The sequence below is a fragment of the Dendropsophus ebraccatus genome, chromosome 7 (assembly GCF_027789765.1).
Source record: "Dendropsophus ebraccatus isolate aDenEbr1 chromosome 7, aDenEbr1.pat, whole genome shotgun sequence".
NCBI classification, from domain to species: domain Eukaryota; kingdom Metazoa; phylum Chordata; class Amphibia; order Anura; family Hylidae; genus Dendropsophus; species Dendropsophus ebraccatus.
This window is the reverse complement of record NC_091460.1, coordinates 39940762-39960759: the sequence shown is the minus strand read 5'-3', so window position 1 is coordinate 39960759 and position 19998 is coordinate 39940762. Positions and strand designations below refer to the sequence as shown.

Below are 19998 nucleotides of genomic sequence, written 5' to 3'. Positions count from 1 at the left end.
ATATTTGAATTTTTTTAAAAAATTTTATCGTTTTCCTTAGATTCAGTGTAGATGAAGGTTACACGTGGAGTGTACACAATTTCACCAGCACATCCGTGTTCGTGGACGGACTTCTCAGTGAACCCGGAGACGAGACTTTGGTGATGACGTAGGTTGCTCTTTGATTTGGACAGTGTTTCATGTGTTCTTTATTTAAAGGGATGGCCCCATTTACCACTTGTCTGAATTCAAGCAACATAATAAACCATTTTAATTTTAATTAACAATAATTTTGGTTGCCATGGCTACAACTATAGACATATATAAAAAATCTACTGCCTATTTGTATACAGTTTATATATTCCCTTATCATCCCTAGATAGTCTTTTGTTCACTATAATTTACACATACAATTCTGTAATTACATTATTGTCATTGCATAAAATTCTACGTGTACAACATACTAATTCTTTGGTGTGAGTTGTAGCAGAGCTCTATTTGTCATTTAAATTAAATTCTTGTGTGTCGTGAGGGTTCAGTTAAAGGGGTACTCCGGATGAAATAAATTCAGATCATCAGATCATCTCTTTGAAAAACGGAAGTCTTCCAGTACTTATCAGCTGCTGTATATCCTGCAGGAAGTGGTGTATTCTTTCCAGTCTGACACAGTGCTCTCTGCTGCCACCTCTGTTTATGTCAGGTACTGTCCAGAGCAAGAGAAAATCCCCATAGAAAACATCTACTGCTCTGGACAGTTCCTGTAGTGGACACAGGTGGCAGCAGAGAGCACAGTGTCAGATGGGAAAAAATACATGACTTCCTGCAGGACATACAGCAGCTGATAAGTACTGGAAGACTAGAGATTTTTGACACCAATTGATTTGAAAACACTTTTTATCGCCGGAGTACCCCTGTAAGAACGTGTAGCTAAATTACCCACATTCATTGCTGTCAGCATTGCTATATCTAAGGGTTCGTTCACACAGATTTATCTGACAGATTTTTTAAGACAAAGCCAGGAACGAACTATAAACATAGAACAGGTCGTAAAGGAAAGACTAAGATTTCTCCTAATTCCAAATTCATTCCTGGCTTTGGCTTCAAAGATCTGTCAGATAAATCTCTCTGTGTAAACGCAACAGTCTCTGCTCAGCTGCATTGACAAAATCACTGCTTCCAATGGTCATCCTACTCTAAGGGCGGGTTCAGACTGAGGAATTCTCGCGGAAAATGTCCACTGAATTCCGTCAGCTGTCCGATCGCACATCTGGGCGCCTTTCCGCCGGCCCCATAGACACCATTCTATGGGCCGGCATATTCCGCTATACGCTGAAAGAAGTGTCATGTCACTTCTTTCAGCGGATCACGGAATATGCCGGCCCATAGAATGGTGTCTATGGAGCTGGCGGAAAAGCGCGTGCCCGTGCGGGCGGACAGCTGACGGAATTCAGTGGACATTTTCCACGAGAATTCCTCAGTCTGAACCCACCCTAAGGGTGCGTTCACACGTACAGGATCCACAGCAGATCCGCAGCAGATTTGATGCTGTGTTCAGTTGTTTAGATCCGCAGTATAAAATCTGCTGCGATACGGTACGTGTGAAGCTACCCTAGGGGTGCAATCACACTGGGCATGTCTGCAGCAGATTACTCGCAGCAAATTCGCAGCGAGGCCCGCTCCGAATCTGTGCCCTGTACACTCTTTGGGCAGACAAACTCATGTCCATCCTGCTGCGAGTATGTCAGCAGCCTGCCCCGTTAACCCCCGGCCGGCGCGTATACATCACCTTTGCCATGCTACGGCTTGCTTCAGGGGTTCCCGACATGTCTTGCTCAGCCAATCAGAGTGCTGTGGTGGGGCAGTGCACTGATTGGCTGAGCGGGACGTGTCGGGAACCCCCAAAGCAAGCCGTAGCATGGCAAAGGTGATGTATACGCGCCGGCCGGGGGTTAACGGGGTGGGCTGCTGACATACTCGCAGCAGGATGGACATAAGTTTGTCTGCCCATAGAGTGTACAGGGCACAGATCCGCTGCGGATACGCCCAGTGTGTTTGTACCCTAACACCTTCTTTTTTACACTAAGGCTGGCTGGGGATCAGCTGATCCCTATTAGTCAAGATTAGGAAACCCCAAGCAATAAGCTGTCGCTGCTGTTAGTGCCTGGGAAAGATAGATGATAGATAGATAGATAGATAGATAGACAGACAGACAGACAGACAGACAGACAGACAGATAGATAGATAGATAGATAGATAGATAGGAGATAGATGATAGATAGATAGATAGATAGATAGATAGATAGATAGATAGATAGATAGACAGACAGACAGACAGACAGACAGACAGACAGACAGATAGATAGATAGATAGATAGGAGATAGATGATAGATAGATAGGAGATAGATGATAGATAGATACCATGCATTGAATCTTGTGTATGTAAAATGTTTCAGAATAAAGATGTGAGGATTGTGAAGGTGTTATATGAAGCATTAGAACAGGCTTGAAGTGGTATCCATTATTAGCGGAGTTCATCTCTACTGTGAGAAAATACACTGAGGATTGCCTTTGACAATTCCCTGAGCAGCCACTTTTATTCTGATGATAAATGTAACGTGTTTACCTGGAAGAATAACAGATGTGCTTCAAGCCCGGCATTTTATCTCAAGTATTTTTGCAAAGTAACCACAAGTTTTTAATATTCTTCAAAGCTTCGCTATTTCTTAGTGGCCAGAAGAATGAAGAGCAGGGCTTATATCACAGTGCCACCTAGTGGGCAAAAGGTGGAAAGTAGAGAGGCTTTTATTCTACTACTCGGCTTTTCTTTATTATTTGTCCATTTATTTTATATTATATTACAGCCACTATTTGATTACTACTACTATTATTATTATTATTATTATTATTATTATTATTATTATTATTATTAGAAATGAGCGATTAAACAGTTATAACAAAGCAAATTGCTTTGTTAGCTCGGCAATCAGCTTACCAACCTGCTGCCTTTTAACTCAGTGACTTAATGCCGCTCCTCTCCGGGTGCTGGGAAAGGCTGGATCCAGTCCTGAGAAACATTTCCCAGTTTCCCAGAACTGGATCCAGGTTCTTTTGGCACCCGTAGCAGTCAAAAGACAGAAGGCTGGTAAGCTGCTGGTTATTAGAATAACTATGAATGCATAGGGGGAGATTTATCAAACATGGTGTAAAGTGAGACTGGCTCAGTTGCCCCTAGTAACCAATCAGATTCCACCTTTCATTTTCCAAAGAGTCTGTGAAGAATGAAAGGTGGAATCTGATTGGTTGCTAGGGGCAACTGAGCCAGTTTCACTTTACACCATGTTTGATAAATCTCCTCCATAGTGTTTCTCCAGAACACTCTGCTTTTTAACACTTCAAAATTCTCAGTGATGTGCTCAAGATTTCTATCTTCACCATCTATTAAAGAAGTATTTCCCTCCCTATGATATTCTAAAAAAATGGGAAGTTTGTCTTGATCTTGACAAGGGTACTTATGTTTGTCTATTTTCAACTTTTTCCTACCACAGTGATACACCTTTAAGCCACACCCATTTGTTTATAAGCCACAACCCTTTATAAGCCACACCCCCTTGTCTATAGGGCATACCCCTTTGCCGCTAAGCCGTGCTTCTTTTCAAGTGAAGTGCATACGCATAGGCTCTGTGTTGCAGGGCCTGTAAGCAATTTTAAACAAATTAAGGTGGAATTCTGTCTCTTTTTTAGAATAATAACTCTGCCCTGAAGTGTTTATTATATTTTATAGACTGTATAGTGCATTTGCTATGTCCCTCTGTTTCTGTGTCCCCTTGTATAAGTAAGGTATGTGATATGTAATAAGCTGATAGGAGGTTATCCGGTTACTGGGACCACCAGCGATCAAATCTAACAAGTGTTTAGTTCTCCAACACTGCCACCACAGGGGAAATGGAGAACTGCACCACTGAAATTTGTTTCATAAACATTAAAGTCTGAGTGAAAGACAATCCATCCATGTATAGATAAGATGGGTCTGATCAGACCTCCCCCTCCCTACACAATAACCTCTGCACAGGTCAAAGAGCATGCCTAGAAAGCCCTCCTATAAAAGTTAATAAGGTCAGCTCCAGTCTATTATGCCTATGTCCATGAGGATAGCTGTAAAGCACTAATTCCACTGCTCAGGCAAGATGGCTGCATGCATAGTAATGTACAGAAATAAATAAAACGTTTACAAACAAAAAAAAATAGATAGGGAAAAAGAACATGCTCCAGTACCTGGCTCTGATTGGTAAAGAAAAAAAGAACAAACCAAAAACTATATGTCCCCTTTAAGCCATGTTTCTATATTGTAGCGTAATATCTGTTTACTGAAGAAGAAGAAAAAATGGAAACTGTTGGCAGCTCAGTTGCCATGCCTGGTTGACCACAGCAGAACGTGTTAAGGTTTGTTGAGGATATCGCTACTGAAAAAAGTAGTGGAGCAGCTCAGTCGACAAAGCTTATCAGGGATGTTCTACAGGGAAAGTTATATGTATGCTTGACCATAGCCATCAGCCGTCAGCATCTGCTCAGCTATCGGGAATATGTACTGCACTCTGCAACTCAGCTACTGCTCTGGAAAAAACAATCAATAATGACAGTATAGTGTAACGCATGGCCTTTTACTACACAGGGTGTTCGGACACATCAGTTACCGGTCAGAATGGGAGCTGGTAAAGGTGGATTTTAGACCCTCGTTTATCAGAGAGTGCACCGAGGACGATTACGACTCCTGGAATCTGTCTAATATACAGGTATTGTATAAGGAGAAGCAAAGGTATTTTTAAAGTAAATCTCCCACTTTTATTATTGTGTGTATAGATAGATAGATAGATAGACAGACAGACAGACAGACAGACAGACAGATAGATAGATTTCTGACAGAACGTTCCTTTTCTCTAGATGCTCCAAACCCTACATAGACAAATTTAAGAAAATAATGGAAATCTGATTACCTGCAGCCACCACTAGAGGGAGCTCAGGAGATTACTGATTTTTTTTTAACCCAATGTATACATTGTAACATTTAAACCCCAGTAGTGGTGGCTGTAGCAATCTACAACTACTATAATTCTTTTTATCAAATTTATATACAGGGTGACCAATGCATCATGGGTCAACAGAGAAGCTTCCGCAAGAGAAAGTCCTCATCTTGGTGCATTAAGGGAAAGAGTTTTACCTCAGCCCTGACATCAAGAATATGCCAGTGTGAAAGCACAGATTATGTGTGGTATGTATCTATATATTTATGTCTGTATTGTGGCAATATTGATGTAAGAGATCTAGATTTTCTCACTTTTTCATCATAGAAATATGACACCATTACAGGCAACCATTAAATGGATTAAAATAATAGCTGTACCCTGGTACCTGGCAATATTACAGATTTAGCATTAGGGTCCAGTGAGTTTTAGGTAACCCCCTCTTAAAGGGGTACTCTGGGAAAAATGTTTTTAAATCAACTGGTGTCAGAAAGTTATGCAGATTTGTAAATTACTTAAAAAAAAAAAATCTAATGTATTCCAGTACTTATCAGCTGCTGTATGTCCCCCAGGAAGTGGCGTATACTTTCCAGTCTGACACAGTGCTCTCTGGTGCCACCTCTGTCCATGTCAGGAACTGTCCAGAGCAGGAGAGGTTTTCTATGGAGATTTGCTACTGCCCTGGACAGTTCCTGACATAGACAGAGGTGGCAGCAGAGAGCACTGTGTCAGACAGGAAAGAAAAAAACTACAGGACATACAGCAGCTGATAAGTACTAGAAGGCTTACGTTTTTTTAATAGAAGTAATTTACACATCTGTATAACTTTCTAACACTAGTTGATTTTTCTTACACAGTTGTTTTATGAGTTTAGGTCATGTGTACTTGTATCCTCTCTATATATGTAATGCTGATCCTCATACATGTTCTTTATTGGCAGCGATTATGGCTTTGAACAGGAGGTCACCCAAAAACAAACTAGTAGATGTTTCCCTGATTTTTGGTTTAACCCAGAATCTCCGCCAGAAGATTGCATTGTGGGAGAAACCTATACAAGTACAACCGGGTAAGGCTTGTGTCTCTTATAGCCACTTCTGTCTTCTCTTTTCCACTGGTCTATAAAATGTTAAATAACATTGTTATATAAGCCAAGAAGTAAAAGATAACCACGATACTGGCCCTTTATGAAGTACGCGGCTGCCCCGTCAGAACAGGATGGATTGCAGCTTCGCTCTCTATGACTGGAAGTCTTGAAGCATGAAATTTAAAGCACAGGCGCACAGTCCACCTCTATAGCAGCCGAGGAAGCAAAGTGAGAAATAACCCTGATGGGAATAAGACATATGAAGCAAAATGCACCTTATAAAGCCATAGTTCCTGAAGGGCAGTTTGATAAATAGAGGTTGTGTCCTGATTCTCTCATGGCCCTATGCCTCAGTAATAGATGGATGGATTAGATGTCAGCCTATGAAGAATGGCCACTTAGATGTATAGATGTGCTGCTGGGCCCACAGGTACACAATGTCTACTCGGAGGGCCACAACTATTAATATCAAAGAAATTGGTGGTAAAACTTACAAAAGACTCAACAAAAGACTCAAAAGACAACAAAGGGCTCAAAAGACAACAAAAGCATCAACAGTCCCCCTACATTCAGTGTCGACCGCAGTTTCCCCACATTCAGTGTCGGCACAGTGCTCCCACATTCGGTGTCAGACACAGTGCCTACAGATTCAGTTTCAGACACAGTTCCCCACAATCAGTGTCAGCCATAGTACCCACATTCAGTGTCAGCCACAGTGCCCACATTTAGTGTCAGCCATAGCCCCCAAAGCACAAAGCCAACTACAGTTCCCCCTACATTTAGTGTCAATCACGTGTTCATTGTTTGCCCCAGTCCCCCAAAAACAATGCCAGACACAGTGCCCCAACATTCAATGTCAACCACAGTGCTCCCACATCCAGTGTGAACCACAATCCCCAAGTACCAGGGCCAGACTGGAACCAAAAAAAATCAGCCCTGGCACACAAACTACCTAAACAGCCCACATAACAACATTAGTATGTTGACATAGAATGTAGGCTTAGAATGTTGTCATAGAATGTAGGTTTAGAATGTCAACATTCTCAGCCAGCATTCAATGCCAACATTCTATGTCAACATTCTAAGCCTTACATATAATGTTGCAATAGAATGTTTTTATAGAATGTAGGCTTAAAATGCTTTCTTAGAATGTTGCAAATCTACATTCTATGTAACCATTCTATGACAACATTATATGGCAACATGACATTGACAATGTCATAACAATTTGACATAGAATGTAGGTTTTAAAAATTATGTCAAGATTCTATGACAACATACTATGCCAACATTCTGTCATAGAATGTTGACTTAAATGGGTTATCCAGTGCTACAAAAATATGGCCACTTTGTTTCAGAGACAACACGACTCTTGTCTCCAGTTCAGGTGCGGTTTGCAATTAAGCTTTATTCACGTCAATGGAACTGAGCAGAAAATCCCCGCCCAAGTTGGAGACAAGAGTGGGGCTGTCTCTAGAAGAAAGTGGCCATGTGTTTGTAGGGCTGGATAACCCCTTTAACATTCTAAACCTACATTCTATGTCAACATTCTAAACTTACAGTCTATGTCAATATTCTTACATAGAATGCTGTCATAGAATGTTGACATAAAATATAGGCTTAGAATGTTGACATAGAATGTATAGAATGTAGGTTTAGAATGTTGTCATTGAGTGTATGCTTAGAATATAAGAGAAACAGATCAGTGATCTCAGGGAGACCAGCCAAACGATAACACTTCCAGCTGCTAGTTAAAGTGCTCAATGCAGTGAAACCTAGGTGCATTGCCCCCTGAGAAACATGAATATGCAAAGGAAGAGCCCATGGAGCCTCATCAAAGAGTCTCGAAACACAGGACTAGCCAGATATCCTTCCGGGAAGGACCCAGCCAAGGGATGGCTCCTGTAGGGAAACCACCAAAATCACCATAGTAAGTGGCCTTATAAGTCAATGTAATGATAAGGGGAAAAAACAAGGTCAGGCTGAAACAGGGCTCATCTCTCTAGTTACCCAAGTAAGTGAATGTATAAAAACCATATTAGAGGGGTACTTCTGAGAAAAAATACTTTCCAGATCAACTGGTGTCAGAAAGTTATACATTTTTTGTAAATTACTTCTATTAAAAATCAAAATTTCAAGTCTTCCAGAACTAATCAGCTGCTATATGCCCTGCAGGAAGTTTTTTTTAATCTGACAGGACAGAAACTGTCCAGAGCAGGAAAGGTTTTCTATGGGGATTTGCTCCTGCTCTGGCCAGTTCCTGACACTGACTTAGGTGACAGCCGAGAGCATCATGTCAGACTAGAAAGAATACACCACTTCCTGCAGGGCATACAACAGCTGATAAGTACTGGAAGACTTGAGATTTGATCTAAAAACATTTAGAGTACCATAGAGAACTCTAGAATACCCTTTAATAACCCATCAAAAATTATGATGATAGCCCAACAAGTAAAAAAAAAGTTACAAGTAAAAAAAAAAGAAAGAAAAAAAGCACAAAATACTCTGTACCAGTCCAGTTAAACTCCATAAAGTTTAATATACTGACCAAAAAAGATCTCCCCATTAATTTTCTCTGGAATTAATAAGCAGAGGAGCTATAGCAATGTGTACCATCACTGCGCTGTGTTTTCAGTCTATTGATGGATGTTTTCTATTTCTGTGCTCCTTGTCCGGCTCCTTTCTTCTCCCCTTTAAATTAGGCGGACGGTCTTGTAGCATCGACATTTAGAAATGTTGCAAGCCGTCCCCGGTCTGTTCTTCCTCATTCTCATTCACCCGGCATCAACTACACTATTAATTAAATTCAGTGTTAGTGTTCTCCAACCAAGCAGGCGTCCATGAAATTCCTAGAGCATACAAGCCAATGAAGGGGAAAGCACATCTTCCATTGGAATAAACAGCCCGGCCCTTTGAAAAATAATTGCCTACTTTACATTTTAGGCCCATCCAATTTAAAAAGGATTTTGGTTTACTGCAAACACAAGGCTATTTAGCTAAAGCGAAGCCCATGGATGGGTTATCTCCGCTTCATCTGGAAAGATACTCTGTATTATTTTGCGTGGCGCATTGGCCTTTAACGGGCGCTCGCTCGCATTGTGCTGTTAGGAAATCTGCTACTGTGCCATTTGTGGCTGTTATGTAGGATTAAGAGACCTGGAGGACACATTTACAGGGTCTGCCTTTCCAGGGATTTAATGCAGAACAGTAAAAGCCGTTCTGTGACACAACACATGTGCTCCATTATTTATAAGAGTCGTTGTGTGGAGCTTTGTAGGCAAATAAGTGAAGAATAGAGTAAAAGGCGTTATAGTAATGAGGACGGATAAATGAGATGATACTCGCCTATTGTAGTGATTCCCATAGACCAGAACTAGTATTTGCAGGACTTTTTAGGACCCCTCCTGTCCTATCCCGGAATGCCCTCAAATTTACATAGGCCCACAACCTCTTCTTGAATACAGTTGCTGTTTCTTGCAGAAAGAAAGTCAAGGGACCTTCCCAATAGATGGTGTTACTAGAGGAAGGAGCCCCAACCATGGGCATAACTACCAGGGTGGCAGACGTAGCGGCTGCTGTTTGGCCCATCAACTCAAATGCGCCTGTATCCACTTAGCTGGCATTGACTATGAAAGGGGCATTGAAAATTTACTTCAGCCCCATTCAAAGTCTCATGTTTCTCTTACTGGGTTATTTTCCTTGTCTGTCCTTTTCTATTGCATTAATATTTGTATCACAGTGTTGTCACCGTGGCCAAGAGTGGTATGTGCCCACCCCTGGATATAATAGGTTGGTGTTGTGCAAGTGTTTGTGCAGAATCAGAGTCCAGCAATTATTTAACCAATTAGAACGTTACTGTAGAAAATCTTCTTAAAGGCACAGTACATAAACAGTCTCTTGAAACAACAAAGGTGCAGTAATAGGAACTTGACTGACTGAGATCCCTAAGCTGGGTCCTTGGGGTACTTTCGATATAGTTTACTTTATGGCTTCTTGCTTGTTGAATATAGAATGGACTTGACTTAAGTGGCGATGGGCTACTTAAGGGAAGGGGGCCTATACAGACCCTTGGGTTTTCAAATGGAGGGGCTCTGACCACCTTATGTGAGTGATGAAGAAAATAGTAGCTGCATCTACGGTCTTGACGATCCGCCTGTTGCTGTCACTGGGCACAGAGTGACACTTGATCCAGGAACATAGGCCCCACCTCTGGGTATGCTAGCCATCAGGGTGACCCCTTAGAATCCAAGCACTTGCAGCAGAGTTCTTGGCTTGAATGCTGAGTGACTTGAAGTACCTACTGCAGATTCTTTGCAGTGTTTTGAAAGAAGGTGAGCCCCTCAGTGTGGACAAGCTTTTCCCCCATCTCTTGTAACCAGACTAAGTGTTTTGTAGCCTAGCATGGCAAGCTCTGAAACTGCTTTGAGATATATATATATATATATATATATATATAAACTTTATATATATATATATATATATATATATATATATATATATATATATATAAACTTTATATATATATATATATATATATATATATATATATATATATATCTCAATGGAACCTAATCTACTGTCCAACTACTCCTCAGACTAGTTCTAATCTGCCCCAATCTGGGGCAGATCTGACACCCCAAGGGACTACCTGATTGGGCAGGGAGGCTAAAAAGTTGCTTTGTGAAAGGACACAGGAATGTAGAGGATGCACTGTGCACTGTGCAGCCTTCCATCCCAGAGCATAGAAATACATAAGTACCACACTGACACCAGCTCTGGGACACTGCATTATCTCTTTACTGTATGCACAAGCCACAAAGACAGAAATGGCTGCACATCGCACCCATGGCTGACACGAAAGCTTGTTCAGCTACATTTAAAACCAACATCAGAAGTTAGTATATAATTTGGCCAAACCATATTGCCTCATGTACCACGTGCAGGTCTTCTGATACACATGAGTCCCTAACCAAACCTCATCACTGTGTCGGTCAGCGACCACAATCCCCGCAAAACGTGCGCAAGCAGAGAAGAGGGGCCACGGAATGGCCCTGCAACCCCATTGTCACAGGACCAGACCCAAAAGGGCCCCCCAAACCCCGCAGGCGCCACCGGCGGAAAAAGTGGACGCCAAGCAACACAAGTGTGAACAAGCTCTTACCTCTCTCCATTCCTCTGCAGGTAGAATGGGAGAATACTAGGAGATCCTCCCCTTATGTACACAGGTGCTTCCTGCTAATTTGGATCACATGGGTCTTACACAGCACGAGTGCTAGCCACAATGAAAAAAGGGACAGAATACATAAAATATGCACAAGACATCACTGAGTAGAATATACCTGTACTATGACATCACTGTGCACACTGTCACTATACTGTGACATCCCCATGCAAATTCTCCCTGTACTGTGATGTCACTATACACATTCTCCCTGTACTGTGACATCACTAAGTAGAATATGCCTGTACTGTGACATCACTGTGTACATCATCTCAATACTGTGACTGTGGAGATTGTGGTTATGGTGGTACTAATGGTGCCCCATTATAAGTTATACTAAGAGGTTCAGTGGTTACATCTTACACTTCTGTCACCACCTTATACAGATAAGGGATTGAGGATAACTAGGTTACCATTACATAAAATATTTTCGAAAGACTATGAAAAAAATTAAACTCAACCTGTCAATAGCACCGGCCATATAGTCATTTGTTATGAAATCTACAATGAGGAGAATTCATCATTTCTGCACCTGGTAGATGCCAGGGAAGAGACAACGATTTTTGGCTGGTTTGCACCCTGCTATCCTAACGGGCAGGAAGGGGGTGGGGCAAGTAGGGGAAAAGGTGTGGCATCCTCCCGCAGCTGACCTAGCAGGCATAAATCATGGCAAAAATCTACACCTGCTCCTGAACAGGTATTGATTTCTGCACCTGCCATAGATCCACAGGATTTATTATGAGCCGTACGGGTACAACAGTCTTGATACCCCCCCCCCCCCCAATGTGTGTACCCTTAAACTATTAACAAGATGGTTACCCTCTGTTGACAATCTTACAATGGGTTCAGCAAGTACTCAAGACAGCATGTCTCCATAGTGCATGAATACCTTAAGAAAACATGAGCATTAAATAGTATAGTTATCCTGCAGACTTGAGTATATTATATCAATTATATTTAGGTTTTAGGCAGCATCTTGAAGTTTTTTCTTCATTACAAAAAGAATATTTGCCGTTATTTGTATTACAGGTATAGGAAAGTTATCTCCAATGTGTGTGAAGGTGGCATCGATCTGCAAGAAAACCTGATACACTATCAGTGTCCTTTAATTGCACCAAAAGGTTTGAGAATCACCATCAGAGGAGACTCGATGGCAGTAAAGCCTGGAGAAGACATCACATTTATCGTCCAGCAGGACCAGGTAACCCATGAATAATTGTACATTGTATAGCATAGCTTCCTGTGCTTTCCTGTAAGTGTAGATCATTTTTGTCTTGATTTTTCATCTTTTCTTTGTGGCCTAGTCATACTTTGTAGTGGCAGTGTTTGGTACTGCAGCTGTGTCCTATTACTTTAGGTAGGCTAAGCTGCAGTACTAGCTGCAACCACTACAAAAAGCATGGCGCTGTTCCTGGTGAAGAAAAGGCCACAGCTCTCACCAGATCGACTCAATCAGTTGATCAGCAGGAATGAAGTCAATATAGACCATAAATTTTATGTCATATATACAGTCTACCAAACATTAAGCAGTTGTTCATTGTAAATTGTGAGCAGAACATCCATATGTCAGGCTTAAAGTGGAATTTGCTGAAAAGTCATGTCATTAAAATATTATATTATAGTAGGAAGTTGGCCCGGTGCAGCACAAGCTATGCAGCAAATCACTCACTTCCCTGTAAAAACATTGCATTCCTGCCAAAGCAAATGTATGAAGTTTATACACTACTTAAAGTCACCTGGGTAAACTACTGTAGTGTACATGGCAAGAACTGCACCACTAGTGAACCTTGTCAGAGCGGCGTGGTAGGTATCTAAAGGTCTGCATACACCTTCAATAACTAAAAGCTGAAACTGGTCCCCGTCCTGTCTGGCACCCATCCTCCCCATACACAGGAACGTTTAGCACAGCCGAGCGTCCCTTTATTTTCTATGGGCAGGGTTAGGCCACAGCAAGAGTTCTCTGTCTGCGGCTTGTCTTTCAGAGAACAAGGAGGTCGGTGGCGATTTTCTATCACACCTGACCCGTATCCCAATTGGGAGAACCCCATACACCCTATACCAATCAAAGTGTATGGGGACCTTAGCAATTGTGGTTCTGCAGGTATTGACACTAGAGATCTCATTATAGTCTATGGGTAAATGAACATGATCAGTACCATCCATAGACTTTACAATATACAGTCCATGATTCCAAACCCTCACATGGAGTGTCTTTCATGGCCTGCCCACAATCTATGCATTGTGGAACTATCCTATTAAAATGAATGGGAAATGTGTCTACTCTTTGACCTTTAAAGAAACCATTCCACAGGAAAGGGGAAGCCAAGCTATGAGCTTCATCTATTGAGATGTCTACTGGTGTCATTTGTCACTGTAATTCTGTACAGATCACTTTACAGCAGCCTCCTCCTTATCATCACACACAGAACAAAAAGTCTTAGCTTAGTTTCAGAAAGATCTCAGGAATATGTTAGAAAAATAGAAAAATGGAAAATTAGGAGAAATATAAATTGTAATTTTTCAATGTTGCATTTCTTTATATGAGAAAATAAAATCAGCTACCCCTTTATCTTGAAAAACTGAAGAGGCTCTTTCTAGTACTAGACCCCTACCCTCTTTGGGTTATGGTGACCTCCTCACCATTACAAAGTCTTGTGTTCCTAATACTGAAATATTCTTGCTTTTTCTTACAGGGAGATGTTTTAAACACTAAATATCAAGTGGATCTGGGAGACGGATTTAGGGCCATATATGTGAATCTCACATTGACAGGTGAACCCATCCGCCACCGCTATGAGCATCCTGGGATATACAGGGTATCCGTTAAAGCGGAGAATGTTGCCGGTCACGATGAAGCCATCATCTACGTGCAGGTCATCAGTAAGTGACGCTGGTGATTTTATTCATAGTTTATCGTCTAAGCAGCTTTATCTTTATTTATTCTCTGTTCACATCCAGAGCTGCATTCAAAATTCTGCTTGTTTCCCATTACGTAAGATTATAATAATTTAAAAAACCATTGAAGCTCATAGGATTGATCTTGAATTCCGTTTTCATGGACAGCCAGCGGATTTTGCACGCAGCTCTGGGTGCGAAAGGAGAAAATTGGTCCAAAATAAGTAAAGGAAAAGTATGAGCAAGGTTAATTTCCATTTTATGTAGGTGTAAAGTGAAATACAATTAAGTGTGGAGATTTATGTACAAGTTCAAAGTAAATAGGATTACATTAATGTGACCATTTATGATAATTATATATATCATCATAAGTAATTATATAAATACCTGTATGAAATGATGCTTAATGTATATAATTAGGCCCCTGAATTGCCGACCATTGGATCTGTGAAATAGTAGATTTTTATACATGTGCACAGTATGTATGGATGTTCTCCATTATCACAGCCATTTATTATAATTATAGTTAATATTCTGTATAATTATAGAAATATATTCGGGGTAATTTACTGAATATACGCATTTAAGACTGTAATTAGTAGATATGGGAGACTTGGACCTGCTGAGCAACAAGAAAATGCCGAGATGGTGGTGCCGGTCTGAAGGTGCTATATATAGGCTATGACTGTGTTAATTGTGGAAGTACTCTGAAGTCCTTTACAAAACTAGACCAAGAAAGAAGTAAAGTCCAACAGTTTTAATGGAACTAAATCCAGTGTCTTTACCAAAAAACAACATGGTGGATGAGACCAACGGTTGACGCATATTAGCAAATTGCCCTTCATGGTGAGCGAGCCGAAACGCATCAACCGTTGGTCTCATCTACCATGTTATTACGGAAGCTTGGGTAGATTGCACAGAGGTTCATGTCAGAGCCTAATATTGGCCACCACTATTTCTGAGCACTGACAGTATGGCAGAGGGGGGGTTATCCCTGGTGGTCTGAGTAATAAATAGGGTGGTTAGTGAACACTTGGTGATTGGAAAGGTCACCAACCTTTCAACAAACTTTTTAGGTTAAGCTTTTGTACGTCCATGAGGGATGGCACTATTTCTGTCTATTTATATATGGCATTTGTCACCAATATTCCCCTCTGTAGTGCCCATCTGTGATTTTCAGTTGTCCCTAAGCTAGTGAGTGGAAACTAGCTGCTATGATGTCTTCCATACACTGCACATGCACAAATTAAGATATTCTGCTCCATTATATTTCTGTAGCACACCATCAGAAGCAGTAGCAGCATGGAGGACATTATAGAGCAGTACTGAGCAGTGTAAGCTGTGAGCACTAGGAGGAAATGTAACACTTACTACCGCTTTTAGCAGGTTCCCTCTCTCTGACTCTCTTTCTTCACTCATTCTAGCTCCTCTCCCCATAGACTTCTATAGGCAGCTGTAACCTGATGCATCAGTGAGTTGATGTGTCTTGCACTATTATAGGAATAACAGTGAGCTGGCTGTCATTAAGTTTGCAGAAGGCTCATTCTAAGAAAAATGTGATTTGGGTCTCTATCCATGTCATTGTCTCAAAATCAACAGCCTCTTCCTATATGTCATGTAGGGGCATATAGACGTTACAGAACGATCTCCCCCACCTGGAAACCAGAGTAGGGGCTGCTGAAGACCAGCTTTGTGGTACCAGATTCATCCAGTTATTAAGTAGGCCGGTACTGAATTACTATATATATATTGAAGGGGGTTTCAAGCCTGTAACAACTGATGACCAATCCACAGACCATCGGTATTAGACTGGCAAGCTCCCAGTAACACAATTGGCTGCAAGTTGTAAAGCAATATATGAGAGACACAGTCCCTTCAAAAAACTGGTGAGGTGGGATACCAGACTTAGACCCCTGCCAATCTAATATTGATGGACTATCTTTGGGATAGGCCATTAGTTTAAACAGGCTGGATAAACTTTTAATACACTAAGGGGGGGATTTATCAAACCGGTGTAAAGTAAAATTGTCTTAGTTGCCCCTAGCAACCAATCAGATTCCACCTTTAATTTTTCAAAGAGTCTGTGAGGAAAGAAAGGTGGAATCTGATTGGTTGCTAGGGGCAACTAAGACAATTCTACTTTAAACCAGTTTGATAAATCTCCCCCTACGTTCTTGTGACCAAATAAGCTATTTTCTGGGCAAAGAGGTAATTTAAAGCCAATGGGCCCAGTGCAAAATCTGTCACAGGGCACCTCAATAATAACGTTTCGTTTTGTTTATAGTACTGGCCTCCTCAAGGAAGGATAGGCCTGGTGGGCCCCCTCAGGCTCCTGGGGCCAGGTAAAACCCCACCTTCTGCACCTCTAAAGCGAAACTGGGGGTCTTGGAAACTGGATATAGCTCTTGCTCTAAAGGGGTTATCTAATGAGACAGTGCCCTGAGGGATCAAGTGACTTTCTCCCAGCACCCATGGCAATAGCCAGACAGATGGCTGTAGTATTATATGGTGACCAGTCAGATGTATAGCGATCTAGGATGACTTGAGTCTGCCACAATGGGAGTGACTGATTGGCTACTCTGACTAATCTTTGTAAGACTACCCCCTGATAAGACATCTAGTCTTTCAAAGCAAAAAAACGCAATCCCTCCTTGAACAGCTGTGTATATAATGTATATTAGATGTTGTGCAACTAAAATGTTTTACATACATTTTTTGTCTTTTTTCTTCTCTGTGTTGTTTTTTGTGAATGCGCATTTGTGTCTTCATGCTTACCTGGTGGACAGGCTCTACCTGCTGTGATGTCCGTGCTGTACTGGGTGTCCCTGCTGCTGTTCCCTTGCTTCTCCGTGTCATGCTATTTCACTGGAATCTGTGAGAAGCTGCAGTGACGTACCCCTCCTTCACTTTATACTATTTATGGTTTTACACTAGATGGATTTTTGGTGACTGAGGAGGTTTCTGAACATGCTGATTGTTCTCCAGAAAGAAACTATACGCTGCTGAAGATGAAGGAAAGGTCACTAACCATTCAAAGGGGTTGTCCAGGTAAAAATAAAATAAAATAAAATTCTTTCAGGAATGGGGTTATAAAAATAATAAACATGCTATACTCAGTGAAAATGCCCCTGGTCCTTAGCTGGTCTCTGCTTCTTCTGGGTTTTACGCTATCCCTATCCCACAGGAGCTGCCCACTCAGTCAATCATTCAAAGATACAGGTCACTGCTGTGGTCACTGATTGGCTAAGCAGTAAGTCCTGAGGATCAGGATGGAACAGAGCCCAGAAGAAGGACCAGCAAAGGACTGGGAGACACCTGCGGGGAACAGGTGGAGGTGAGTATAGCATGTTTATTACTCCTACACAACCCCCAGCTGTGGAGCAAATGTTTGTTTTGCCAGGACAACCCCTTTTAAGACATATAATATGCAGTTTCATCTATTGACTTTGACTTATGCCATGATTAAGGAAAGGACAGTGGCATTGCCCATGTTCGAAAACCAGAGCAGTGAATAATGAAGTATAAGCGAGAATTGTTAAAGGGGAATTCTGTCACTGTACATCATTACCCAATGTAAAGGCCCTTTAAGGCATTGGGAAGTGATGTCATTATGCATGTTGTTATTGCAAGATGGCAGCCATGTAGTCCATTTTTGTTTTTAAAGGAGAATTACATTGTTAACCAGTGTATTGGCCCTTTAAAGTGACTCTGTATCCACAATCTAGTGAAGTCTGCCCCCCATTCGGCAGGTGATGCAGTTATTGTCCTAAATAACAACTTTTAAACTTGCAGCCCTGTGTCATATTGGCATGGCCTAGAGTGTCTATGTCCTAGGCCTGCGGCACCTCCCCGCCCTCCTCATCATTAGGAATGTCCTTGGGTAGGATTTCTCCTAATCTTAACTTGTATGAACACTGCACTTGGGCCTTAACAATTCAGCACATGTACAGAGTTCAGACAAGTGATGATTAGGAGAAATCCTGCCCTGGGGCATTCCTATTGGTGAAGAGGGCGGGGAGGAGGGACAGAGGGACGGTGCAAGGCTAGGGCACAGACACTCTAGGCCACGCTAATTTGACACAAGGCTGCAAGTTTAAAAATAGTTTTTTAGGACAATAACTTCATCACCCGCTGAACGGACCCCAGGACAGATCTTCGATTAAAAGCAGCTATCTGACAGTACAAGTGATTTTGGGGGGGGGGGGGGTACAGAGTTGCTTTAATTCTCCATTCACTTGCATATGTAGCTGCTATAGTAAAAAAAATTAGAACTATCATATAAACTAAGTATTGAGCAGCAGCTACAGGTGGAAGTTGTCTGCATATTCTTACCATCTTTTACTATAAAGACATCTAGTACACTATATCATGGTTTCCATTTGGGGAATGACGGGACAGACGAGGAGAATGCAGCAGGAAGATGTTTATACATGAGTTAGTCATTTGCTTGTTGCAGAGAAACTCCTTTGACAATAAAATTCTCCCTGCAATGGAAAATTATGTCAATTTTACCGCTACACAATTTTTTTCCACTTTTGTCGTTTTATATGCAAAAACAAAACAAAACAAAAAAATCTGAATAAATTCACAAATCTGATGTAGGCAAACATAATATTTAGCGATACCCTGAGGAAATCATCCAATTCGATAGCAGGAAATATTTTCTGCACGTTATTTGCATGCCCCCAGTGGACCCGTGAGTCAAATATTATCTCTTCTTCCCTATAGTATTAAAATCCAAGTCTAATAGAGGATATTAGAAGTAGCAGAAATGAACAACCCCCCCCCCCCCACCCCCAAATATGTGTTTACAAATGGAAGGCGCTACCGCTCCAACCCGAGGAATTCACCCAAGCCCCGACTTACTGGAAGATCTATAATGAGATGATTTTCAATGTGGACATAACATATCATAGACACCCTCGAAGTGCATGAGTAATCGTGTGCATATACTCCGCAACCAGCCAAGTCATTACTGGGAGTGTGCTTCTTATGTTGGCTGCGTCGCATCCGAGTATTGCCAGCAAATTACATCTCTGTTATTTAATCCGAAACTGCACACATAAGGACATCAAAGCAAAGCATATGTTAATACATTTCTCAATAAATATTTCAGCTCATGACCATATTGAATTTTTTATATATATATATATATATATATATATATATATATATATATATATTTGATTGATGCTGTAAAAAGTGAGATCACAATATTCATATTGCAAAGCTGTGCGTAATCCATCTTCATATAAAGAACTGTGTTATTACAGGAGCAGGGGTAGATTGTACGGAGAGCCATATTAGAGCGTGATATAGGCCAGCACTATTCTGACCACTGACAGTATGGCAGAGGGTCTGAGTCTGAGTAACATATATGGTGGGTAGTGCAGCATTAACATTGCACAAAAACTTTTCAGTATAATATTTTGTGTGTGAACATAATGTGTATTCTATCCATTGTATAAGTTGTATATGGCATTTGTCACCAGTTTTTTCCTCTGCAGAGCCCATGACTTGTCCCTGAGCTAACAGGTGGTGACTAGCTGCTATGATGTCTCCTGTACACTGCACACACAAATAAGGGGATTCTGCTTCCTTATAGCTCTATAGCTTAGAGTCCCCTCTGCAGGGTCCATCAGTTGTCCCTGAGCTAGTGGAGGAAGACTAGATGCTATGATGTCTCCCATAACACTGCTCTCACAAATAAGGGAATCCTGTTTACTTTTACAGTGGTACCTTGGTTTAAGAGTAACTTGGATTGAGAACATTTTCCAAGAAGAGCTCTCAGTTTTTCAAA

At 41.3% G+C, this 19998-nt stretch overlaps 1 protein-coding gene across 1 annotated transcript in view; it reads left to right on the top strand.

The window, feature by feature from the left end:
• SORCS2 (sortilin related VPS10 domain containing receptor 2) overlaps positions 1 to 19998 on the top strand; it is a 647363-nt gene that overhangs the window by 603042 nt on the left and 24323 nt on the right. Inside the window, 6 exon segments of the mRNA XM_069977381.1 lie at positions 41 to 148; positions 4650 to 4770; positions 5113 to 5246; positions 5939 to 6064; positions 12333 to 12504; positions 13997 to 14183. Coding sequence (XP_069833482.1) covers positions 41 to 148; positions 4650 to 4770; positions 5113 to 5246; positions 5939 to 6064; positions 12333 to 12504; positions 13997 to 14183 — 848 coding nt within the window.